General features: G+C 43.6%; 1 protein-coding gene across 4 annotated transcripts; it reads right to left on the reverse strand.

Moving 5' to 3' along the window:
* LOC120055795 (dipeptidyl peptidase 9-like) lies at nt 1-27894 on the reverse strand. 4 transcript variants are annotated; one of them, XM_039003766.1, is made up of 21 exons: nt 27767-27894; nt 25122-25212; nt 24491-24729; nt 24221-24333; nt 20543-20716; nt 15463-15631; nt 15220-15330; nt 14853-14981; nt 14629-14690; nt 14372-14472; nt 12439-12616; nt 11158-11317; nt 10756-10835; nt 10342-10494; nt 9229-9364; nt 4901-5046; nt 4323-4469; nt 3680-3832; nt 2441-2583; nt 1655-1766; nt 1-1018 (listed from the first exon to the last, which is right to left on the reverse strand). In XM_039003766.1, exons 2-21 carry the CDS (start codon nt 25175-25177, stop codon nt 926-928), a joined length of 2655 nt encoding a protein of 884 aa, XP_038859694.1. In that variant the 5' UTR covers nt 25178-25212; nt 27767-27894; the 3' UTR covers nt 1-925. The 4 variants fall into 4 exon arrangements, with proteins under 4 accessions (XP_038859694.1, XP_038859692.1, XP_038859693.1 ...); XM_039003764.1 differs by having other exon boundaries at nt 14853-15002; XM_039003765.1 differs by having other exon boundaries at nt 15463-15634.

Raw genomic sequence — 27894 nt, forward strand, 5'->3', positions numbered from 1 at the left:
GGAGATTTCATTATACATTTATTCATCGTCATGTATAAATTTTATTCAGGTGGTAAAAAGCTGTTTAAGACTCGGCTGCTCACACTTGCATCGTTATTGCAGTAAAAAAAGAAAATAACAGCATGATCAGAAGTCAGAAGTACTTTGGCAAATATTGTATCTTCAGAAGGCAAGCCGACACCTTGAGCAACGAGGCGAGATTAGAGAAAGGGTGCAAAAATGACTATATCAATGAGTGACTTCGTTTGACACTCATTATAAAATAAGAATCCATACAAATATTTTATTTGAACAATACACACTTAAAATAGTTAATGAATGCAAGTAGAGGCAGGGTTTCTTCCTCTAGCCATTACACACCACCTCCAAGGCTTAAACTCACAGTAAGTATTATAGCTATATTCTGTCTGTCTGTATAGATTCCATTTCATGTTTGAGGAACCCCACTCCTACTACGGATTTGAGTGAATAAAATGTAGGAAAAAGAAAAACATTTGGCAAAACAATCATGGTTCCAGAGAAGAGGAAAACAAGGGAGAGTGATTGCGGCCCAGCCTCCAGATAATGTTGTCCTCCTTTCATTCCACGGTGAAACTTGATAACACTGCCTTGGATCACCTTAGGTAACCTAACCACACCCCCCACCCTAATGTAGGGGCGAGAGAAAGGAAGAATGGGAGAGAGAGAGAGAGAGAGAGAGAGAGAGAGAGAGAGAGAGAGAGAGAGAGAGAGAGAGAGAAAGCAACAGAGAAATAGAGAGGGAGAGAGCAAGCAACAGAGAAAGAGAGAGGGAAAGAGGCGGAGGTATAATTGAGTGAGATCTCCAGTTCACGGTAAATGTGGGGTGGATGGGTGTGGCTGCAGAGTGCGAGGTCTCTATGCCAAGGTTGAGGGGTTATCGGGGGGGGGGACGTTCACCCCGGTTTCAGAGGTATTGTTGTAGAAAGTGCAGCAGCATGATCTCATAGTGTTCTCCTGACTCTGGGCAGCGAATACTGTGTCGCTCGTTGGGGTAGACCTGCAAAACAGAGGAAAATCAACCACCAATTCCTGCTTCAGTACATACTGCTTCAGTACATACTGTACAGCACATGTGACTCCAGCTACATACAATCTGCAATGTTCTGAAAACGCAATATTCCCTGAAACCCATTCATACCAAGAAGCTGTATAGTAATAAAGAGGCCCAACTTTCTGGTCTGCTGGCTTTCATTTTTAAGTGACAGTTTAGTCATAAATTAAGACGTTGGCTTCATGCTATATAGGCGCATACCAGTATATGCTTCTGGGCCCCACTTTGACAGCACATGGAAGAGACTGTAGCAGTATTTTCTCTAATTGTGCAACAATGTTAGGGAGGAAATAATATGGGTAGCGTAGAGATAGTTGATGCAGAGTGTACAGTAGTTACCCAACTGTTGCATTCCAACATCGAGGCCCTACACTGTTTTAAGCAAAGCTGTCTAATTTGACAGCTGCACTGTGTTATTGCACTGTCATTACGTCAACCCAAGTGATTAAGATTATATCCAGCAGAAGCTGCTATGCCTATGGCCCACAGTGACTATACGTTATCCATAACCTGCCTTTAAACGCTGATTCTAGAAATGTGAAAAAACGCATCAATAAATTGTAGAAAAAGTTAAATACTAGCCTGTAGCTGATATGGCTTCCCAGCACGGATTATTTGTGACACCAGGAAGTTGGTGTGGAAAAAGTGCACATTCTCGTCGAGGAATCCGTGTAAAATCAGCAAGCGGTTTGGCCTGGGAGGACAAGGAGAGGGTTTCAAAAGGGATGGAAATGGACATAAAAAAAGGTTAAATTATCATGTTGCCCCCTTTAAAAAAAAAAATTATACTATACAATAGTAAGTATATCCTGGGTTTTAAAAATGTATACAGATGTACAGGGTGTGCAACTTTCACTGGGGACGAGGGGGACATGTCCCCCCCACCACATTCTGAAATTGCATTTTTGTCCCCGGCAGTTTTATCATTGGAATGTGATTTTAAAAAACAATGAGGCAATGGTTTGCTTTAGGACCATGCGGACGCCTCCGAGCAGTCGGAGAGGCTGTTTGGAGTGTTTATCCGACCGGATAAAAAAATTAATGAGTCCCCCACTTCTAAAACCAAAGTTGCGCCCCTGTAGAAATGTCTATGGTGAAACTCAATAACATCCCATCTGTCCTTGAAATTTGAGCCAAGACATTTTTTGCTCAAAACCCATGCCCGTTTTTAACCAACAATGATTAACAAAATGGAAAGTAAAACAGAATTGTGCGATAAATGTTACAATACCAACATCTGACCGAGGGCCTACCATTATACCCAGACTACAAAAGTGTTATCTACAGTATATATATATAGATAGATAAGTAGGCTATTCTTATTTCTTAGATTCGTTCAATTGTAGAGTGCAGTAAACCGGGACTGACTCGCTCGGCAGCTTGTCCACGTGCAGAGCCACGGAGCCCTCCTCGTAGCCCTGCGGATTGTTCTCAGGAGTATCCATGTAGCGCTCCGTGTAGCCCGTGTCGTACGCCATCCACACGGTCACCGGGGCACCCGCTATGGCCACCTGAAAGGAACAACAACATTGCCATTTTTTTCTAATTTATTTTACTTGTTTATTTATTTTCAGTAGGGTCATCACAAAAACTCCCCTAATACAGGTGTCAAGCTTGTAGTGTCATACCCAAGAAGACTTGAGGCTGTAATCGCTGCCAAAGGTGCTCCAACAAAGTACAGAGTAAAGGGTCTGAATACTTATGTAAATGTCATATTTCAGTTTCTTTCCTTTTACACATTTGCAAACAAATTTTAAAACCCGTTTTTTTATGTGTCGTTATGGGGTATTGTGTAGATTGATGAAGGGGAAAATATTATTTCATCCATTTTAGAATGGGGCTGTAACGTAACAACATGTGGAAAAAGTCAAGGGTTTTCTTTGTCATTAAAAGGGTAGTGTGTAGATTGATGAAGGGGATTGTTTTTTAGTTTTTTTTTTAGAATAGCCTGTCCTGCTATTTCTCCCTCCACAGCCTCCATTGGGAAAGACACAATTAAGACATTGACACATTGAAACAACAAAATGTCACACTTCAGTTTGCGCTAATTTCCAGCATTAGCGGTTAACGCAACACGACAGGTCGAGCAGCGTTTGAGAAGATGGGATGCCTGTGAGTAGTCGCATGTCTAAACTTCTCTTCATTGCCGTTTCATGGTTCAATGAAGCCCGATTTCTGTCAAGCAGTAATGTACATATTGACAAGAGCCTGAAGAGGCCCCCTATTACCCCTGAAGTGGTGGTGAGAGAGATATACTCTTGTTGATCTTCGCCACCGTGATGTGTAGAGCAGTACCACTAAGGACAGGCACCGTGAGCTAAGACTACTGTGAGAACTGCAGTGTGGAATGACGTGTAACCCACAGCGACACCATGAGGACAAACGGGAAAACTACATCTATCCAGAATACCACACTTAAATCAAACCTATCCCATCTATGGTTCAATCTATCCATAATCAATCCAGCCCACTCGGATTTTAAGGAGAAGGAAATAGTAGAGGGAAGGTAATGCAACTCTGTGGAATGAACCTCGGCCCAGTCGAGATCTAGAGATTCTAGTATTCTGTTGTCTCAGGAGTGGTGCCTTTTACTGTGGCGCGTCTCACCTTGAAGATGTTGGGCCTCTGGATGAGGCCCATGAGGGAGAGGAAGCCGCCGTAGGACCAGCCGTGGATGGCCACGCGACTCAGGTCCACAAAGTTGAACCTCTCCGACACGTACTGCAGCCCCTCCACCTGGTCCTCGATCTCCACCTGGCCCTGGTAACACACACAGAGATACAGAGAGAGAGATACAGAGAGATACAGAGAGAGAAAGAGAGAGACGGAGAGACAGAGAGAGAAGGGCGTTAGTCACACCGATACATCCACATGCCCAGATGACTTGGGTAGAATGAACATGGTTCTAAAATTCCCAAAAAACGATTCATAGTCTGGATGAAAGATGTGTGAGAGATATGAAGTGCACATCCCAAATAATCACACCGGCGCTGCCCAATGAATAAATAGTATGAAGTATTATTAATAAATAAAGTAAGCCAGCACAAGGTATGTGCTTTAATGAACATGCACAGCCGGAACAGCCTTGGTTGGCAAGGTGCAAATTTGCCATTGCTGTGTCTAAAGTTGAACACAGGCGCCTTCACGCTTAACTACAAAAAGACGGAACCATTTGTATTAAAACCATTTATAAACAAAAAGCAAGATATGGGTTGGAAGGGAAATAGTTGCTTTCGAAAACCAATCCTACCATTTTGTTTTTCAGAGCCCCTTCAAACTCCAGGCCCCTCTGACAGGAGCCCCTCCCGTCGATGACCACCACAGCGTATCCCAGGGAGGCCAGGGTGTTGAGACGCAGGTATTTCATCCCCTTGAAGGAGTTATTCACCAATTGGACCTGTGGATACAAACAGATACCATTTTCACGCCACTGAGACAAACCTAGCAGAGCCGAGCCGCACTAAGGCCGGCCTGATTCCGCATCCATCGTAGATGCTGGAACCATGCTGGAAAAGATCACTCGAAAAGAAAATATATCTTAGCAAGCGCAGTGAGGTTTGGGTCAGCCCTATCGAGAAGCCCTGTACACATCTTGCTACTGTATGTGAAAAGCAAGGTGACAGAGCTTGGAATGGCTATTTCCTGGGTTAAACAGGAAAGCATTCACTATTATTGCTAGTTACAAGCAGGTCATAAAGGACCAGTTCCATTTTAGTCCCTGGCTCCTTCCCTAGTTCCTACCTCGTCGGTGCTCACACAGATCTGACTGGATTTCTATAAGGAATCAGACATACAAGAAAAATGGTATGTCTGAGAGAAGCCACAAACCTGCGGGCCGCCATAGACAAAGAGGACTGTGGGATGCTTCTTGCCAGGCTGGAGGTTGTGAGGCTTGTACACCATTCCATAGAGCTGGAAGCCCGACTTTCCTGGGAAGTCAAAGATCTCCGGAGATTTGTAGTCTCCTGGGCAACCTGAAATACACACAGCGAAATAAGTACTGATGACATCAATAATTGACTGACATAAAATTGCCCACCTAGCTTAAAAACTACAATCTGGGATTAGTTTTGCCTCAAAACGCCAGCCCTGCTACTTGTTTTAGTATATACTAAAAGAGAAAGAGAGTTATGTAACAGAGATGGGGAAATGTATCCACTCTTAAATTCATGAATATATATATAAATAACTGAATTGAACATCAAACAGATCTCAGATTGTAGCTTTAATAAATCTGTGGACTTATGGCATCACCACTCCCCTGACACAATGACCAAGCTACTACCCCTTAGCTACCCTAGTGAAAGATTCCTGGTGATGCCACTGCCTTGAAATAATCACCGCTCGGCCTCAACTCTACTCTAAATATTTATATATTGATTGTTTTGTTCCTAAAATACAAAGATAGCTGACCTTCACATTTCCTCTTAATTATGCAACATGTACTACGCACAAAGTATTACTCCAAAATAGACCAATGGGATTATTTAATAAGATCTGGATTTAGCTTGGTTTACCTATGGTGCAAAGGTCACTATGAAACACCCATGACCTCATTGTAATGACGTAGTAAGATATGTTGCTTTAAAGCAATGAAATAGTGGACTATTAGTGAGTCATATGGGTTGGGCCACTCAGAAGTGACTAAGTAAAAGGGCAGTCTAAATTCAAAGCATACTAAAAAAAAAAAGCACTTCATTGAAGTAATCACAGATCTAACACAACTGGATAGGAGCAACTCAGAATCCCTTGGCAGATTTTACCCCTATCCAGTAAGATCAGTGATTGCCTCAAGGAACGATAAGTCTTTAAAAGGGGTAGTCTGCGATTGCTACATACATTTTTGGACTTTTAAAGGAATGACATATACCCATTGATTCTTGAAGAATATACAGTGCATTCTGATTCAGACCCCTTGACTTTTTTCACATTTTGTTACATTACAGCCATATTTGTTCCTCATCAATCTACACAATACCTCATAATGACAAGGTGAAAACAGGTTCAGACATTTTTGCAAATGTATTGAAAATAAAAACGGAAATACACTGCTCAAAAAAATAAAGGGAACACTTAAACAACACAATGTAACTCCAAGTCAATCACACTTCTGTGAAATCAAACTGTCCACTTAGGAAGCAACACTGATTGACAATAAATTTCACATGCTGTTGTGCAAATGGAATAGACAAAAGGTGGAAATTATAGGCAATTAGCAAGACACCCCCAATAAAGGAGTGATTTTGCAGGTGGTGACCACAGACCACTTCTCAGTTCCTATGCTTCATGGCTGATGTTTTGGCCACTTTTGAATGCTGGCGGTGCTCTCACTCTAGTGGTAGCATGAGACGGAGTCTACAACCCACACAAGTGGCTCAGGTAGTGCAGCTCATCCAGGATGGCACATCAATGCGAGCTGTGGCAAGAAGGTTTGCTGTGTCTGTCAGCGTAGTGTCCAGAGCATGGAGGCGCTACCAGGAGACAGGCCAGTACATTAGGAGACATGGAGGAGGCCGTAGGAGGGCAACAACCCAGCAGCAGGACCGCTACCTCCGCTTTTGTGCAAGGAGGAGCACTGCCAGAGTCCTGCAAAATGACCTCCAGCAGGCCACAAATGTGCATATGTCTGCTCAAACGGTCAGAAACAGACTCCATGAGGGTGGTATGAGGGCCCGACGTCCACAGGTGGGGGTTGAGCTTACAGCCCAACACCGTGCAGGACGTTTGGCATTTGCCAGAGAACACCAAGATTGGCAAATTCGCCACTGGCGCCCTGTGCTCTTCACAGATGAAAGCAGGTTCACACTGAGCACAAGAGCACATGTGACAGACGTGACAGAGTCTGGAGACGCCGTGGAGAACGTTCTGCTGCCTGCAACATCCTCCAGCATGACCGGTTTGGCGGTGGGTCAGTCATGGTGTGGGGTGGCATTTCTTTGTGGGGCCGCACAGCCCTCCATGTGCTCGCCAGAGGTAGCCTGACTGTCATTAGGTACCGAGATGAGATCCTCAGAGCCCTTGTGAGACCATATGCTGACACATGCACATTTGTGGCCTGCTGGAGGTCATTTTGCAGGGCTCTGGCAGTGCTCCTCCTTGCACAAAGGCGGAGGTAGCGGTCCTGCTGCTGGGTTGTTGCCCTCCTACGGCCTCCTCCATGTCTCCTGATGTACTGGCCAGTCTCCTGGTAGCGCCTCCATGCTCTGGACACTACGCTGACAGACACAGCAAACCTTCTTGCCACAGCTCGCATTGATGTGCCATCCTGGATGAGCTGCACTACCTGAGCCACTTGTGTGGGTTGTAGACTCCGTCTCATGCTACCACTAGAGTGAGAGCACCGCCAGCATTCAAAAGTGACCAAAACATCAGCCAGGAAGCATAGGAACTGAGAAGGGGTCTGTGGTCACCACCTGCAGAATCACTCCTTTATTGGGGGTGTCTTGCTAATTGCCTATAATTTCCACCTTTTGTCTATTCCATTTGCACAACAGCATGTGAAATTTATTGTCAATCAGTGTTGCTTCCTAAGTGGACAGTTTGATTTCACAGAAGTGTGATTGACTTGGAGTTACATTGTGTTGTTTAAGTGTTCCCTTTATTTTTTTGAGCAGTGTACTTTATTGACATAAGTATTCAGACCCTTTGCTATGAGACATCAAAATTGAGCTCAGGTGCATCCTGTTTCCATTGATCATCTTTGAGATGTTTCTACAACTTGATTGAAGTCCACCTGTGGTAAATTCAATTGAATGGACATGATTTGGAATGGCACACACCTGTCTACATAAGGTCCCACAGTTGACAGTGCATGTCAGAGCAAAAACCAAGCCATGAGGTCAAAGGAATTGTCCGTAGAGCTCCGAGACAGGATTGTGTCAAGGCACAGATCTGGGGAAGGGTACCAAAAATATTCTGCAGCATTGAAGGTCCACCAAAACACAGTGGTCTCCATCATTCTTAAATGGAAGAAGTTAGGAACCACCAAGATTCTTCCTAGAGCTGGCCGCCTGTCTAAACTGAGCAATCTGACAGAGCTCCTCTGTGGAGATTGGATAACCTTCCAGAAGGGCAACCATCTCTGCAGCACTCCACCAATCAGGCCTTTATGATAGAGTGGCTAGACGGAAGCCACTCCTCAGTAAAAGGCACATGACAGCCCGCTTGGAGTTTGCCAAAAGGCACTTAAAGGACTCTGACCATGAGAAACAAGATTCTCTGGTCTGATGAAACCAAGATTGAACTCTTTGGCCTGAATGCCAAGCGTCACGTCTGGAAGAAACCTGGCACCATCCCTACGGTGAAGCATGGTGGTGGCAGCATCATGCTGTGGGGATGTTTTTCAGTGGCAGGGACTGGGACTGGGAGACCAGTCAGGGTCGAGGTAAAGATGAACAGAGCAAAGTACAGAGAGATCCTTGCTGAAAACCTGCCCCAGAGCGCTCAGGACCTCAGACTGGGGCGAAGGATCACCTCCAACAGGACAACGACCCTAAGCACACAGCCAAGACAACGCAGGAGCGGCTTTGGGACAAGTCTCAAAGTCCTTGAGTGGCCCAGCCAGAGCCCAGACTTGAACCCGATCGAACATCTCTGGAGAGACCTGAAAATAGCTGTGCAGCAATGCTCCCCATTCAACCTGACAGAGCTTGAGAAGATCTGCAGAGGAGAATGAGATCAACTCCCTAAATACAGGTGTGCCAAGCTTGTAGCGTTAAACACAAGAAGACTCGAGGCTGTAATCGCTGCAAAAGGTGCTTCAACAAAGTACTGAGTAAAGGATCTGAATACTTATGTAAATGTGAAAAAAAAAATGGGAAAAAAAAATCTGTTTTTTATTTTATACATTTGCAAACAAATTTTTAAACCTGTTTTTTCTTTGTCATTATGGGGTAGGGTGTAGATTGATGAAGGGGGGGAAATGATTTAATCCATTTTAGAATAGGGCTGTAACATAACGTGGAAAAAGTAAAGAGGTCTGAATACTTCCCGAATGCACTGTAACATAAATGCATGATGAGGTATTGGAATGGGGCCTAACCCCTCTCTTCCTAACCTGGGGCTTCCATCATGCTGGCCCAGAACTCAGAAAGGAAGGATGTTGATTAAAAAGTATTGGAACGAGGCCTAAACCCCTCTCATCCGGTCACCCTTACCTGGGGCTTCCATCATGCTGGCCCAGAACTCAGGCACCATGTGGAGAGGGTCTCCCTCTGAGGCGGTCAGCTTGTAGACATGGACGCAGGGGGGAGTGCTTACGTTACTGTAGTGGCTGACAAACATGTCAAAGTTCTGCCGAGAGAAGAGTGAAAGCGGGATGGGAGAGAGAGTTAAGAATAGCGACAGAGCATGCGGAGAGGGGGGATACAGTGAAAGACAGAAGGAGTGAGAGAAGGAGACAAAAGAGATGAGTAGCAGTGAATGAATCTTCACATCGGAGACAGAACGTCACTGGGCCCTGATTTCAAGCCAGCTTTGCTGCTTATCTTATAAAGTTAGAGGCACACCTGAAACAAATCACACAACTGATCTGAGACCAGCAGCTTCAGAACCAACTCCCTGTGTATTTCAACATGGGTCCAGATGCCCACACGACAGGCCACAACCCCACTACACAGCATTGTCTACTCGGCCCAATCTGTTCACGGCCAGGGCAAATCCCTTACATTATAGCAACATCCATCAATATCCTCTCTATGTCTCTCTATGACACACACAGACACACACACAGACACAGAAAGACCAGATGGTTACACCGTATGACATGGGCAGTTCCACAACGCTCCCTGATGTAACCAGGCTTCTCATAGGGAAAGGATCAGCTGTCCCTCCCTAAGGTTCCTGTGTGGTATGATCTGATGAAGCGTGGGTAGAGGTTGATTAAGTGCAGTGTGCCAGAGGTCAGGGTTGGTACAGTGTTTGTCGGTACTACCTACTGCAGCGGTGTTGCTTGGCAAGGTGGCTAGTGAATGCAATGACAGGCGACAGAGGGCTCTAGTCCACCAAAACCTGTAGCCCGGTTTCAAGAATGCATTTTGCGGTAAGAGTTGTAATTACAGGGGTGCCAGAGGGGGGCTTGGCACACAAACGTTTCCAAATAGCACTGCATGCCAGGCAGCCCATAAGCGTTACAAAAATCAAATGCTGAGCTAGCCTACTACTGTTAGGTCACTCCCAAAGAGTAAACGTATACTCCCTACCCTGCATTATAAGGGATAGGGCTAAGGGTAATGCTAACGTTAGCTAAATCATATTTGTCGCGTCCGTACCTTACTTATGGAGCAGCTGTGGGAGAAGCCAGGCTTGGTGAGTCTGACCACGTCGCCCGGGGACTGATAGCTGACCACATAGAGGTGGTGCTCCAGGGGAGTGTCTCTAGTGCCCTGGAAGTACACCAGCTTAGAGGCTTCATTCACCCAGATCTAGAGGGACAGAGTGAAACGAGAGAGAGACGAGAGACAGAGACAGAGACAGAGACAGAGACAGAGACAGAGACAGAGACAGAGACAGAGAGAACGGGGTCCAGAGATTTATTTTGACGGCAGAAAGTGCATTATAACCGTACAATAGCGTGGGCACACACACACACACACACACAAATCCATTATAAACATATCCAACACATCAGATTATAAAAACACAGCGACAGGAAGGGCTTTAATCTGATGAAGTGAAGTTACTACCTTGGAGCCATGCCTGGCCAACACCTCCCACTCTCCACTGGTCAGAGTCACCTCCTCCTTGATTGCACATTTAAAGTCTCCTGCAGAGGAGGAAGAGACCATCGAGATTTGAGATCTTTCACTAGCATTACTTGACTGACAGTGCGGCAATCTGACGCCCGGGTGGCGACCGCAGATATTTCGAGGTTACATCCTATTGCCTTCAAGATCTCGCCATTCACTTAAACCGCGACACATACAGATCAGGGATTAGCCCGAGGAAGGAAGGACAAAGCCCGAGTCCTGGATCTGTTTGTGCTGTGACATGACGATGACAGCAATGACATTGGCAAGACGGCACAAACGGATCTGAGACTCAAGGCAATTTGACGTTGTTAAAGGTTCTTCATTCTAATGACTCACCCTCTGTATGTGTGTAGTTTCCTGACCATTGGAAGCAGCCTGGTCGCAAAGTTGATGTGATTTTGTACAGATGGCTGAAGCCCGTTTTGGATTCATTCACCCATATGAAAGAGAAGTCGTCCTCTGACGTTTGAACGAACGGATAGAAAATATCATGAACCTGGAGGCAACAGAAAATCATGGTTGTTATTCGTTTGTCGTGGCCCAATTCTTCCATGCAAATATACACTGAGTGGACAAAACATTAAGAACACCCACTCATTCCATGACACAGACTGACCAGGTGAATCCAGGTGAAAGCTATGATCCCTTATTGATGTCACTTGTTAAATCCACTTCAATCAGTGTAGATGAAGGGGAGGAGGTTAAAGGTTAAAGAAGGATTTTTAAGCCTCGAGACAATTGAGAAATGGATTGTGTTTGTGTGACATTCAGAGGGTGAATGGGCAAGACAAAAGATTTAAGTGCCTTTGAACGTGGTATGGTAGTAGCTACCAGGCGCACCGGTTTGAGTGTGTCGAGAACTGCAACGCTGCTGGGTTTTTCACGCTCAACAGTTTCCTGTGTTTATGAAAAATGGTCCACCACCTGAAGGACATCCAGCCAACTTGACACAACTGTGGGAAGCATTGGAGTCAACATGGGCCAGCATCCCTGTGGAACGCTTTCGACACCTTGTAGAGTCCATGCCATGACGAATTGAGACTGTTCTGAGGGCAAAAGGGGGTGTTCCTAATGATTTGTCAATATACACTCTCAATATATAGTGACTGTTTTACATGTAATGTTTAAGTCATTTTAACAGACACTCTTATCCAGAGCGACTTACAGGAGCAATTAGAGTTAAGTGCTTTGCTCAAGGGCACACTGACAGATTTTTCACCAAGTCTGCTCAGGATTCGAACCATCGACCTTTCGGTTACTGGCCCAAGGCTTTTAACCACTAGGCTACCTGCCAACTGTCAATTCAATAATCAAACTCAATAGGCAAATGTTCCAAGAGTAGTTCCCAACAAGCATCAAACCTTTATTTTTGAAAGAGCACAGATAACCAAATCTAGAGTCTTATGATTCATTGTACACATAATACTAACCTCATAATCTGGTAGCTACAATTCTCTCATATAGTACAAACGGGTTAAATTGAGGGGCCCCTCCATTACCAAACCTTATTCATGTTCCATCTTAACAAAATGTTTATTTTCCCTGTTCATGCTCAAAACAATGACTGAGATGTGCCCAGCCTCTTAAGAAGTGCCATCCCCAGAAACTCTCTCTCACATTGATCCAGATGTCGGTGGTCTCCTCGTAGACAATGTAAGGGTGGACATCCTCGGGCACGGCCTCCAGGCTCTCCTGTCTCTGGGCCGGGTCGTCTGTGATGGGGATGAAGAGGGCCGGGGGAAGCAGGACCAGCTGGAGCCTCTTCTGACTGCGGTCCAGCAGCACGGCCCAACCACTGAAGAGGGAGACAGAGAGACACTTTACTTCACTGACTGGATCCTATACAGTACACCAGGCAAATGCAAATTTGAGCCATGCGTCCTCCGGGATCGAACCCGGGTCTGTAGTGACGCCTCTAGCACTTAGACCACTGCGCCATTCGGGAGCCCCCCCCCCCCCCCCTCCCCCTAAGGGGGGGGGGCCTAGTCTAAGGGGCCTAGTCCAAACCATGAAAATCAGCCCCAGATCATTATTCCTCCTCCATCAAACTTTACACTATTGGGGAAGCTAGAGTTCTCATCCGTCGGACTGACAGATGGTGAAGCATCAGTCATCACTCCAGAGAACGCGTTTCCACTGCTCCAGAGTCCAATGGCGGCAAGCTTTACACCACTCCTGCCAACGCTTGGCATTATGCATGGTGATCTTAGGCTTGCGTGCAGCTGCTTGGCCATGGAAACCCATTTCATGAAGCTCCAGACGAACAGTTCTTGTGCTGACGTTGCTTCCAGAAGCAGTTTGAAACTCGGTAGTGAGTGTTGTAACCGAGGACTGATGATTTTTATGCTCTACGCGCTTCAGCACTTGGCGGTCTCATTCTGTGAGCTTGTGTGGCCTACCACTTACGGCTGAGCCGTTGTTGCTCCTAGACGTTGACCGGGGCAGCTCTAGCAGGGCAGAAATTTGACGAACTGTCTTGTTGGAAAGGTGGCACCCTATGACGGTGCCACGTTGAAAGCCACTGAGCTCTTCATTAAGGCCATTCTACTCCCAATGTTTGTCTATGGAGATTGCATGGCTGTGTGCTCAATTTTATACACCTGTCAGCAACGGGTGTGGCTGAACTAGCCAAATCCACTAATTTGAAGGGGTGTCCACATACTTTAGCTTATATAGTGTATATGTCTACTGGAACAATGCGGTCATATCCTGCATAATAGTAACGGTAGTAGACACCTCCATTAGCACAGCTGATTGATGAAGAGAAAATAATGACATATTCACATGAAATGTCTTTCAATCGCCAAATTTCTTTCATGATACATCATGTACAAATATAGTGTATATTTATTTATTTTTATTAAATGTTTTATTGTTGGACATAAAAGACTTTAAAAACACCAGCAAATAAGATCCAAGTTATTTCAATTTTAGAAATCTGTTCCAAAGTATTCCCATGCATAATAGAGAAAAAAAACCATTAGGAACACCTTCCTAATATTGAGGTCCACCCCCTTTTGCCCTCAGAACAACCTCAGTTCGTCAGGGCATGGACTCTACAAGGTGTCGAAAGTGCTCCACAAGTATGCTGGCTCCAATGCTTCCCACAGTTTTGTCAAGTTGACTGGATGTCCTTTGGGTGGTGGACCATTCTTGATACACCCCAGGAAACTGTTGAGCGTGAAAAACCCAGCAGTGTTGCATTTCTTGACGCACTCAAACATTATATCTGTTTGGGCTTCTTGCGGTCAAATTTGCAGTCTACAAATTATTTGTAATTATGTTCCGGCCCCCTGACCATCCGCTCAAGAAGATATCGTCCCGCGGCTGGATCTGGTTGATGATCCCTGGTGTACAGGCATGTGTTTGAGCTCAACACTAACACAACTGATTAAACTAATCAACTAACACATACACAACCATAGCAGCTTTCCTCCAGTTGGGAATCAGTTGTACATCCCCCATCTCTAACCAATATAAGCCAACAAAGAAACAGAGAGAGGTCAAGACTAATGCGTTCCCTGGGGAAACATTTTGCCGTAACACTCACTATTTGCCGTCACTCGTCCATCCTGCCCGGGCGATGTACTCCGCCCCGGGGAATAGAGTGGTGAAGGGGAGAACCAGCTCCTTGTCTTGGATGCTCATGATCTGGAGACAGACAGGGACAGACAGGGACAGACGGACGGAGAGACATACGGAGAGACGGACGGAGAGACGTAATTAGTCTGCTCATAAACACAATGCAGGGAGCAGAGAGAGAAATAAGAGAATGAAAGAGAGAGAAATTGAAAGTAGGCAACTTACTTTGCCTTGGTTGTTAGTCTTTATCTCTGACAGTTTGAGGGTGGTTTGTGGATTTTTACTGCCTAGAAAAATAGAAACATTCAGATTATAGATCGAGAGAAAAGAAAACTCAGGAGCTCTACTCTTGAAATGATTTGATTAGGTCATTACTAATGTGTGTTACTACATACACATAATGTACAATCCTACATCAGTAGGCCTCAACCTGCGCCGGGGGGGCTCACCTGTGCGGGGGTATCTGTAGGCATCGGCCTTCCGCTCCTCCAGGGCTGGAGAGGGAACATGAATGATCTCTACCTCCGTCTCATCCACCTCTTCATACAGCAGATGCAGGGTTTTCCCCCCATCTGAGTCTAACAGAAGGGAAAAGCAGGCTGGAAATGCATACAGATACAGCTGGTGTTTATATGACAGACATCTTCATGATGACAGTGTCTGGGGAAGGTTGAAGCCTGTACAATGTTCATCAAAGCATCACTGATTGACTGACTGACAAGACTACTTGATTACAGAAGAGCCCAATTTCTCTCGCATGAAAGTGAGTAGTGCTCTACTCGTATGGAAAGAGTGATAGATGGTGACCCTACTCACCCTCTACGGCAGATGGACTCCACCAGTAGCCAGTGAAGCGATCAAACTCCTCCTGGATCACAAACGTGGCCACGCCCGCAGACTTGGGGTCCTCCTTCACATTATCCAGACCTGACCCAGGGAGAGGGGATTCATTCATTTGATTAAATCTATTCAGTGTCAGCAGCATGGCATAGAAAACGTTTACAATTCCATACGACTACAGTACAACAAACGTCCAAAAGTTGCTGACCCCCCCCTGACCTTTGTGACAGAAGGTGAGTCTCCTCTCCTCCCCAGACTTGATGTTAGCCAGCCACAGGTCATTGTTGTTGATGAATGCAATGAAGTTGGGCTCTCCTGGGGAGATCTTGGGGTCCATGCGGGTCCCTGAGCACTGTGTCTTAATCTCCACCGGCTTCATGGGGGCAGACTGCTTTTTAACCAGGAAACACACTGTCAGTGTACAGGGTCGTATTCATTAGGCACCAAACGGCACAAAACAGACTGAAACAGGAAGACCTAGACTTGTCCAACACAACGGCTTGTTTTCGTTTTCCATTGAAAACCTTTTTTTCGTTGTTCTACAATGTGCACTAATGAATACAACCCTGAAGACAACCATATATACAGCAACAGTCATTCATTGCAGTGGCGTTGGGTGCTGTGCAGTTCGTAACACTAATGATTATCTCATCCACTAACGCTTATCTCAACTACAGGATTTTTTAATTCCACTTAATGACGCAGATATCAAATCCCAGGATGGTCATAATTGAACCACAACAGGGAATAATCAAAGACTGCTTGCTATGATAGATTCGGTCTTCGACAGATATTTTGACAAGTGTGAACACCGAGGCAGGCCATGTATAGAAAACAACATAACGGTAGGCATGGTGTCAAATCGAGCCCATATAGCCAACGTATTCTCTAGAATGTATAAACTAACCACAACCTGAGAGAACTAAGGGAAGAAGTGAGTGTAAAGCTCTAGAAAACACTTAAAACAGTTATACTGGCACACTTACAGTGCCTGGTAAAAGTAATCAGACCCCTTGGATTTCTACACATTACATTGTGTTACAAAGTGGGGTGAAAATGTAATTGTCTTTTTTTTTTGCCGACAATCTACACAAAACACTCTAATGTCAAAGTGGAAGATTTCTTTTGAAAGATATATTTAATAAAGGAATAACTAAAATATAGTTGTTGCTTAACCTTTGCTTAGGCAAGCCTAAATTAGTTCAGGGGTAACATTTGGCATAATAAATCACATAATAATAATATTAGGGGTTGACTACACCTTCCTCTGTCCCCCATACATAGAACTATCTATCTGTAAGGTCCCACAGTCAAGTACTCAATACCAAGCAAAGAACTACAAAAAACAACAAAGACCAGGGAGCTTTCCTTCATAAAGAAGGACAGTGGTTGGTAGATGGGTAACAATAACAAATCAGATATTGAATATCTCCTTAAGCATGGTCAAGATAATAATTATGCTGTGGATTATGTATTAAACCACCCAGAAACATCAAAGATACAGTCATCCTTCTGGACTGAGCTGCAGGACCAGAATGAAACTACTCAGGGATGTTACCATGAAGCCACAGGTGACTTTAAAATAGCTACCAAGTTCAATAGCTGTGATGGGAGAAAACTGAGGATGGATCAACACCATTGTAGTGACTCCAAAATAATTACCTAAATGAGAGTGAAAAGATGAATACAATTATGCAGAATAAAAATATTCCAAAAACATGCATCAACCCACTAAAGTAATACTGCAACAAAAACACAGCAAAGGAATACACTTTTTGGCCTAAATGCAAAGCCTTATGTTTGGGGAAAATCCAACACAACACATCACTGAGTAACTGTCTCCTTAATTTCAAGCATGGTGGTGGCTGCATCATGGTATGGGTATGCTTGATATTGGCAAATACTGGGGAGTTTTTCAGGATAAAATAAACGAGATGGAGCTAAGCGCAGGCAAAATCCTAGAGGAAAACCTGTTTTAGTCTGCTTTACACCATATACTGGGAGAGGAATTCACCTTTCAGCAGGACAATAACCTACAACACAAGGCCAAATCTACACTGGAGTTGCTTACCAAGAAAGACAGTGAATGTTCCTGCCGTTTTGACTTAAATCTGCTTGAAAATCTATGGCAAGACTTGAAAATGGATGTCGAGCCATGATCCCCAACATCTTGACAGAGCTTGAAGAAGTTTTTAAATAATAAAAAATGGGCAAATATTGCACAATCCAGGTGTAATCAATCCCAAATGTGTTTTCTTAAAGTTTGAATTTTACTTCCACTTTGACAGAGTATTTTGTGATAGATTGTTTACAAAAAAATGACAAATCAATTCAATCAATTTGAATCCTCAAGGGGGTTTGAATACTTATGCAAAGACCTTCCATACCAAGACGTTTTTCTGCCAACTTTACCAAGCCGGCAACTTTTTGCCACCTTTTCTTTATATCTGAAAGGTATTGCCGGCAACAAAGCCTGTACTTTTATTTCCATCAACCGACCTAGTCAGGATTTCTGTAATGTATTTAAAAGTCCCCCCAACTCACCATCTTTCGCACGCATTAAATCATTAACATTATATTGTTGTCCAACATTAAACTTGTCCTTGTCAAGTTTGGGGCGACAGGTAGTCCAACGCTTTAGTGGTTAGAGCGTTGGACTAGTAACTGAAAGGTCGCAGGTTCGAATCCCCGAACTGACAAGGTACACAAAAAAAAAAACTGTCATTCTGCCCCTGAACAAGGTAGTTAACCCACTAGGCCATCATTGAAAATAAGAATTTGTTCTTAACCTAGCCTAGTTAAATAAAAATTAGAATTTAAATAAAATTTAAAATCACAGCTTCACAGAAATAATTTTAATGCATTCTTCATTCGTTCTGTCCTTGAGCGGTAATGCTTTGGCATTTAGCCCGGGGGAATGCACACTGCCATTTCATATTTTTTATTGACTTTGACAGGTAAATATTTAAAGGCCCTTATAATTAGTTAATAAATGATAGAAATGTGTGCATATTAACCTAACTTAAACAACAAATCGCTATCTTTGTCTACAGACAAAATAAACATTGGGGCGTTTGAAATAAGAGAAGGCGCACAACGATATGATCACATGCAAAGTGGATCAAAAAAGCAACTTTCTGAAATCACCTTACAGAAGTCAGAATGTTTTAAACATTTGTTATATGACAGCGGTTCCACACGTTAGTGACACTCAAGTTGTGTGGGAAAAATATGATTTATTCTGTTATATTCCATTATATTAATTCTTACAATAAAATATGTGTGTTGATTGATCAGGGCATGGGAATGTAAGCTAAGTATGTCTCTTGAATGAACAAAATTAAATAATACATTTGCACAGACCAGTAATATAATTAAACTCAAAATATACTATTCTATTTTTTGAAAATATATTGTATTAGTTGTATGTTTCTTAGGACCTACATAACCAAATTAATAATGGATTTCTTTGTCTAGCCAGCTCATATATAGTTGAAGTCAGCAGTTTACATACACTTAGGTTGGAGTCATTAAAACTCATTTTTCAACCACTCCACAAATTTCTTGTTAACAAACTATAGTTTTGACAAGTCGGTTAGGACATCTACTTTCCAACAATTGTTTACAGACAGATTATTTCACTAATAATTCACTGTATCACAATTCCAGTAGGTCAGAAGTTTACATACACTAAGTTGACTGTGGCTTTAAACAGCTTGGAAAATTCCAGAAAATGATGTCTTGGCTTTAAAAGCTTCTGATAGGCTAATTGACTTAATTTGAGTCAATTGGAGGTGTATCTGTGGATGCATTTCAAGGCCTTCATGGGAAAATCAAAAGAAATCAGCCAAGACCTCAGAGAAAAAATTGTAGACCTCCACAAGTCTGGTTCATCCTTGGGAGCAATTTCCAAATGCCTGAAGGTACCACGTTCATCTGTACAAACAATAGCACGCAAGTATAAACACCATGGGACCACACAGCCATCATACCGCTCAGGAAGGAGAAGCGTTCTGTCTCCTAGAGATGAACGTACTTTGGTGCGAAAAGTGAAAATCAATCACAGAACAACAGCAAAGGACCTTGTGAAGATGCTGGAGGAAACAGGTACAAAAATATCTATATCCACAGTAAAATGAGTCCTATATCGACAAAACCAGAAAGGCTGCTCAGCAAGGAAGAAGCCACTGCTCTAAAACCGCCATAAAAAAGCCAGACTACGGTTTGCAACTGCACATGGGGACAAAGATCGTACTTTTTGGAGAAATATCCTCTGGTCTGATGAAACAAAATTGGAACCGTTTGGCCATAATGACCATTGTTAGGTTTGGAGGAAAAAGGGGGAGGCTTGCAAGCCGAAGAACACCATCCCAACCGTGAAGCACGGGGGTGGCAGCATCATGTTGTGGGGGTGATTTGCTGCAGGAGGGACTGGTGTACTTCACAAAATAGATGGCATCATGAGGCAGGAAAATTATGTGGATATATTGAAGCAACATCTCAAGACATCAGTCAGGAAGTTAAAGCTTGGTCGCAAATGGGTCTTCCAAATGGACAATGACCCCAAGCATACTTCCAAAGTTGTGGCAAAATGGCTTAAGGACAACAAAGTCAAGGTATTGGAATGGCCATCCCAAAGCCCTGGCCTCAATCCAATTGAAAATTTGTGGGAAGAACTGAAAAAGCGTGTGCGAGCAAGGAGGCCTACAAACCTGACTCAGTTACACAAGCTCTGTCAGGAGGAATGGGCCAAAATTCACCCAACTTATTGTGGGAAGCTTGTGGAAGAATACCCAAAACGTTTGACCCAAGTTAAACAATTTAAAGGCAATGCTACCAAATACTAATTGAGTGTTTGTAAACTTCTGACACACTGGGAATGTGATGAAAGAAACAAAAGCTGAAATAAATAATTCTCTCTACTATTATTCTGACATTTAACATTCTTAAAATGAAGTGGTGATCCTAACTGACCTAAGACAGGGAATTTTTACTCAGATTAAATGTCAGGAATTGTGAAAAACTGAGTTTAAATGTATTTGGCTAAGGTGTATGTACATTTCTGACTTCAACTGTAAGTACCAGAACATATCTGACAACCTTTTGAGTTGCCAACTTTTTATTCACCATACAGGAAAATGGCTATGATGGCTATGGCAAGCTGCTAACTTACTGTTGTGACTGTGAAGAAATGAAAGCAGTGGATGGTCTAAATTGAAACAGAGGAATTTAGAACCGCTGATGTAGAAAGGGCTTTATAAATACACTTGATTGATGATGAAGGGGGGGTAAAACTCACAATGAAGCCATTGTTGCCACCGTCCTGACAATAGAAGAGGCTGTTGCTGGCCTGGAAGAGGAACAGGCCGGTCTGGGCGTGGTAGTCGTAGGAGGTAATCCCAAACGCTCCCAGACGCTTACGCTCCCTAAGCAGCTCCTCCTCTCGGGAATAGGCCCCCTGGTGCGGGGTGGCCTGGAAGTGTTGGAAAGAGGGAAAAGTCATTTGTGTTTGTGTTTGTGTATGTATGTATCCCACAACTGTTGCTAGTGAGTAAAGATGTTAGGGACAATATAGGATGGATCACAATAATTGTTTGCTAAAATAATAATTGCTTGCCAAAAATGTCATGTTCGTAATGGCAATCCTGGTAAGAGGAAACAATCATGAACTGCCTACATTATTACAAATAGTATTTGTTAATTATGGAAACTAAGATAAGCAGGATGTTTTATATATACACACACATACACACAGTGCATTCAGAAAGTATTCAGACCCCTTGACTTTTTCCACATTTTGTTACGTTCCGGCTTTATTCTAAAATGTATTAAATATGTTTCTCATCAATCTACACACAATACCAGATAATGACGAAGTGAAAACAGGTTTTTAGACATTTTTGCGAATGTATAAAAAACAAATATTTAAAAAATACCTTATTTATATAAGTATTCAGAACCTTTGCTATGAGAATCAAAATTGAGCTCAGGTGCATCCTGTTTCCATTGATCATCCTTGAGATGTTTCTACAACTTGATTGGAGTCCACCTGTGGTAAATTCAATTGATTGGTCATGATTTGGAAAGGCACACACCTGTCTGTCTATATAAGGTTCCACAGTTGACAGTGCATGTCAGAGCATAAACCAAGACATGAGGTCGAAGGAATTGTCCCTAGAGCTCCGAGACAGGATTGTGTCAAGGCACAGATGTGGGGAAGGGTACCAAAACATTTCTGATGAAACCAAGATTGAACACTTTAGCCCGAATGCAAAGTGTCATGTCTGGAGGAAACCTGGCACCATCCCTACGGTGAAGCACGGTGGTGGAAGCATGTTCCCCCACCTGTGGACGTCGGGCCCTCATACCACCCTCATGGAGTCTGTTTCTGACCGTTTGAGCAGACACATGCACATTTGTGGCCTGCTGGAGGTCATTTTGCAGGGCTCTGGCAGTGCTCCTCCTTGCACAAAGGCGGAGGTAGCGGTCCTGCTGCTGGGTTGTTGCCCTCCTACGGCCTCCTCCACGTCTCCTGATGTACTGGCCTGTCTCCTGGTAGCGCCTCCATGCTCTGGACACTACGCTGACAGACACAGCAAACCTTCTTGCCACAGCTCGCATTGATGTGCCATCCTGGATGAGCTGCACTACCTGAGCCACTTGTGTGGGTTGTAGACTCCGTCTCATGCTACCACTAGAGTGAAAGCACCGCCAGCATTCAAAAGTGACCAAAACATCAGCCAGGAAGCATAGGAACTGAGAAGTGGTCTGTGGTCACCACCTGCAGAACCACTCCTTTATTGGGGGTGTCTTGCTAATTGCCTATAATTTCCACCTTTTGTCTATTCCATTTGCACAACAGCATGTGAAATGTATTGTCAATCAGTGTTGCTTCCTAAGTGGACAGTTTGATTTCACAGAAGTGTGATTGACTTGGAGTTACATTGTGTTGTTTAAGTGTTCGAGCAGTATAAGTGTTTGAGCAGTATTTATATATATATATATATATATATATATATATACACATACTTCAGTCACCAGCTGGAGGAAGACGACACAACAGCACCCTTCTCAGGGGATAGGTACTCAGTGTAAAGCCAATTATTACACAGCTGGGCCCCCTAATTGCTTTGTGTCTTCCTCTATATAGGTGTGCCAGGAGAGGAGTTGGAGAGGATTGGGAATAGAGACGGGGACCTGGGAGGACGTCGGTTTTTCCTACCTCAGAGAAAGCTTATGTGACTGGGCACCTTGTCTCTCTGTTAACCAAGGCAGGCTTTAGGTAGAGAGAAGTGTTCCTCCTGTAACTGTTATGTGTAGACGATAGTCTAATAGTCTAGACGATAGTCTAAGACAGGAGTAGCCGATTGTTGTTTTTCTCTCTCTTTTTGGCCACGGCCTTTTGGTCAACGGCTTAGTTTATGTTTATTTGTTTTGTTACCCTGGTGTTTCAGCATTAGAAGTTCCCTGTACTGGAGTTATCTTGTCGGGCGAAAGAAGACCCGTTTAGTAAACGATACAAAAAAAAGGAACCACAACCACTGCCTCTCGTCTGTTCATTTTATGCCTCCCTCCTGTGTTAGGGTGCTTCATACAAGCCGATCCATTCAAAACTGGTGGAGAATACAGGCACTTTGAGGCAAGACCACAACCGTTCCCCTTTCCGGTGGCTGTGATTTATAATATACTTTTTGTTCTTCCAGAAGCCCACTACACCCGCTGATGTAGAAATTCTTTGCTTATGCCTGTCAGCTAACGGCCTGCGCCATCGCCCAACAGGAGACCTTAGACTTTCTCCGGTCCGAAATAGCAGACCGCCTGTCTCCCAGGGACCGTAGGATGCCTTCTACCCCCAAGCCATAAGACTGCTACTCGCTGTTTATTATCTATGCATAGTCACTTTACCCCTACCTACATGTACATAATACCTCAACTACCTCATACCCCCGCACATTGGCCCTGTATATAGCCTCGTTATTGTTCTTTTATTGTTGTTCTTTTTTACTTTAGTTTATTTGGTAAATATTTTTCTTAACTCTTTTTCTTAAACTGCATTGTTGGTTAAGGGCTTGTAAGTATTTCACGTTAAGGCCTACACCCGCTTTATTCGGCGCAGGTGACAAATACAATTTGATAAATGTAGCTGTGTGGTACTAGCAGAGGCTCTAAAATGTAAACTGCGGCCCTCACTGCACCTAAACTATACCGAAATGACCACATAATAGATGTACCCTAAAACCAATATTAAATTGACAATAGTCTGATAGGTGACAATATGAAATGTCAAATTGTGAATGACGAGACTAACGAACAGTGCAGCGTTTGTAGGCTCATTGACACAGAAGCAGGGAATGGAGCAAATGCTTATTCTTACCAACAAGTGACTTTTTGAAATCCTCCTAATGAGACGCATGCAAGAGAGCACGGGCCACAGACTATACGGCACGGGATTGACTAGTTAGATTTGCGCATTTAATTGATCAACCGCGGCGCTATCCATGGTGCTGAATCTCCGCTTTTTGCTGCTATTGCGTATCTGTTTATTTAGCGCAGAATCGGATATGCCACAATAAGTAGGTAGGCTAAAACAAACGTCATTTTCAGTAGGCTGTAATAACCTCATCATTACCAGTTGGCAAACAGTGCTTCATAGGCCTACATTAAAACTAGGCTACATCAACGAAATAGCCTAGTGTGGTGACAGAGAACTTTGAGTTGATTCAATTGCAGCAAATACCACAAGAAACCTGTGTTCCTCTGTATATTTACCAATTTACAGTGGTATAATCATGTCAGATTTTTTGGGGGGTGGTATTATACGCTTTATAGCATTTCCGGTTTGAACGGAAATACCGGGATGCACGGGAGGGCTTTACATTTTCTCTGGATGGAAAAAGTGTTGATTTTGGGATAATATTCAGCCCTAGTTTGGATGTCATTAGGTTTCAGTGGAACAAATTAGATAAGTGATATTCACCTGGAAGTGATCCAGCATCTGTTTCCACGACAACACCAAGAGGGCCTCTTTCCGGATCTTCTTGGGGATTTCTGAGTAGAGCAGTGAGTTCTCTCTACTTCCGTAAGACATCCCTGGTAGAGAGATGCATTGGAATTGAAAACGAGTTAGGTGACCAAGGTACAACTTGCAACACGGTGCAGTTAATTGTAAAAACATAAGCGTAACTCAATGAACCACTGATTGAGCAATAGCGTGACGATCTTCAGTGGCGGGTGGTTTAAGCCTCACCGAGGTAGTACAGTCGATGGGAGTGGGGGCCTGACTCATCGTTTTTCTGCACAAACTGGAAGTCATGGGGCGCTTTGTTGGCGATCATTCCCGAGTACTTCCTGCTGCTGTGGATGATGTCACGCAGGCCATCCCACGAGTGCTTCTCCACGTAGAACTGAGACGGGATGTCCTCCATCTCCACCACCTCTGTGCTGTCTGTTAGCCCGTCCACCGCCGTCATATTCACTTCTAAAGAACTGAGAGGGGGGGGGAAGAAACAACCCAGAGACAACCCACTGGTTATTTACATGCTCACGAACAAATGGCACTTGCATCTGGTATGGAAACGCACACAGACAGAGACTCACAAATGTATCGGCCTACACAATGGGTTACCTAGCACAGCGTTTCTCAACCCTGGTCCTCCAGTACCCCCAACAGTTTCGTTGTAGCCCTTGACAAACACCTCATTCAACTCATTGAGGGCTTGATGATTAGTTGACAAGATGAATCTGGTGTGCTTGTCCAGGGTAACAATAGAATGTGTACGGTTGGGGGGGGGGGGGTACTGGAGGACCAGGGTTTGGAAAAAATACTGATCTAGCACTCCTATTCGCACAGGTCATTTGAACACACAAGGACACCATACCTTTTCCAGTAACCTTCTGTTTTGTTCCCACGTTTCACTTTCTTCACTCTGTGCATTCACCGGCCAACCAGCCTCAACCAGACTCTGCAACCTAAAGTTAAACATTCAAATTAAAAGGGGGAAATCAGTCTTATAGACATTGAGCAACACCTACCTATAGAATAGCTCTCCCTCATTCTAAAGCCATGTGTCATAATCAATGTGACAATCCGGCATGCAGTAAAGGTTTGGTATCTCGGGAGTGGTAGAAGGTAGCAGCGGCATAAGGAATGTCCCACATTCCATTGCTCGTATAGTTGGATGTTACAGGAATACATCACACTTTAGCTAACATACTGTATAGTGAAAGTAAAAACAAAGTCAATCAGAAAGTTAACAAAAATAGCTTTACTTGGCTCATCGCCAAAAGGGGGTAAAATTATATATATTTTTTTTTAAAGTATGAATTTCAGCACCCCGCGGAAGGACTGCATTTCTACAGGGACAAGCACACAGGTATGTTTTCCAGAATTTCAATTTTTTACAAGTATCGACTGATTGTGACTCAATGTTGTGCCAGAAACCAGTTATCAATACTCAACTCCTCCTCGATATAAGAGAACAAAGATGAGCGCTCCTCGGCTATACTGCCGTGAGAATGATAAGCGCAACATCGTTCACGAATTTCAGCACTCCAGCGATTCGTTCTCGAGTAAAGTTTGTTGAGCAGACGCTGTGTATGTTTTGGTTCTACAAAGCTGTGTCCATCATAGTATTCGATAATCAATTAATTGCATTCATTCTTGCACCATGCGATCATTTATCACTTCTTAACATTTATTTTTCTACTCTATGATGCCTGCGGCATGATCTATTTTGCCTATGCGCATAGGCCTACATATGAAAATGGTTGGTCGGAGCACGTATCTTGGGTCACCGGAGGAGCGCTTATTAATCCTGATATAGAATTCATTGCGTCCAGCAGCTCAAACGAACCGCTAAAATGAACGAGTCACTCAGGAAAAACTCACCATGACTCTTGAGTCAGTAAAAAGAGTGGTTCAAAAAGAACGAATTGTTCGCAAACTGCACATGACCCATTTTGAGACAAATGTTAGCAAGTGTGGCCCCAATGTGTGCATAGGGGCTATCAGAATTGACATGGGCCTTGACATTTGACTCCATTTCCCACTGGGTACAAACTGATTGAATCAACGTTGTTTCCACGTCATTTTAATGAAATTACGTTGAACCAACGTGGAATAGATGTTGAATTGAAGGCTTTTCCTAGTGGGTTGTATTGATGGGATTTCAGAGTACTTGCTATTCATCTATCATTCCCTTTCAGATGATGTAAAAGAGAAAACATTCAAGTACTGGATGTGAAGGGAATCTGAACACCAATTGCTATAGAATGCTCAGTGTCAATGACACAAACCGAGGTCCAGAAGGAGCTGATGGGGGTGTAAACAATATGACAATTGCTCAAAATAGCCATCGGGTAAATTAGGGTATAGATGCAAATTGGTCCTAGATCCGCAAGGGAAAATCAAGGGGAAAGGAAAATATGGGCAGGCTTGTGGAGTTGGATTAGGAATGGGTAGACCTAAACTGCACCTTACAGAAGAGGTACAAAGAAGTATCACTTTTGCATTTGGAAAGCAGGAAGTGATAGCTGACAAGCTGTTGTCATCCACACATCGCCTGTCTTGGAGCCTCATATTTGGAGCATAGACCATGTACACTGAGTATGCCAAACATTAGGAACACCTGCAGGGCCTGGACTCTACAAGGTGTTGAAAGCATTCCACAGGGATGCTGGCCCATATTGACTCCAATGCTTCCCACAGTTGTGTCAAGTTGTCTTTATGTCCTTTGGGCAGTGGACCATTCTTGATACACAGGAAACTGTTGAGTGAAAAACCCAGCAGCGTTGCAGAACTTGACACAAACTGGTGCACCCGGCAACTACTACCATACCATGTCCAAAGGCACTTATATATTTTCTTGCCCATTCACCCTCTGAATGGCACACATACAAAATCCATGTCTCAAGACTTAAAAATCCTTCATGAACCTGTCTCTTCCCCTTCATCTACACTGTCTGTGATGGAAAGAGCAGGTGTTCTTTTGTATACTCATTTGTATATAAATGGAGTGATGACTACAAAAATCTGAGTCACTGTAATTTCCTCTCCCGTTCATAACCCTTTGTTAAAGGAGATTCAAGATTTGAACTCAAATGTCTACCATTCTAAATATCAGATAGGTTTGGTAGCTAAAATGGGGAAAGGAAAACAGGGAGGGGGAAATAATTTAATGACCAGCACGACATAGCCTAGTTAGAAGCTATCTTTGTTCTCATCAAGGGCCGAGGTCACACAAAAACTAACTGTTTACTGTTGCTAGCTATAGTACAAGTTGGCAACAATCTCGTGATTAGTTACATTGTATATCTAATAGAACGTACGTGTTACAGCAAAACCGCAAGCTAGCTAGCTACATAATACCGCAACGTTTCCTAGCTAGGCAGGAAACATTGTAACATGACAGCTCTCTCATGACAGTTCTCGGGTTTACCAGCTATGAGTTAGCTGGTTCCATAGCAAGCCTGTCACTCTAGCTACATCCTCCTGTCGGAAACGAGTTTAGAAGCGAATACTTACCAATCCGGCTACTACTTATTTCCCCAACTATCCTTGGCTTTATTAGCTAGCTATTAAAAAACAAATATTACTAGTGCTAAAGGTTGCGTCCATGGCCCAGAATGTGTAATAAAGTGAATAGCGTCTCG

The sequence above is a fragment of the Salvelinus namaycush genome, chromosome 11, assembly GCF_016432855.1.
Source record: "Salvelinus namaycush isolate Seneca chromosome 11, SaNama_1.0, whole genome shotgun sequence".
Taxonomy (NCBI): domain Eukaryota; kingdom Metazoa; phylum Chordata; class Actinopteri; order Salmoniformes; family Salmonidae; genus Salvelinus; species Salvelinus namaycush.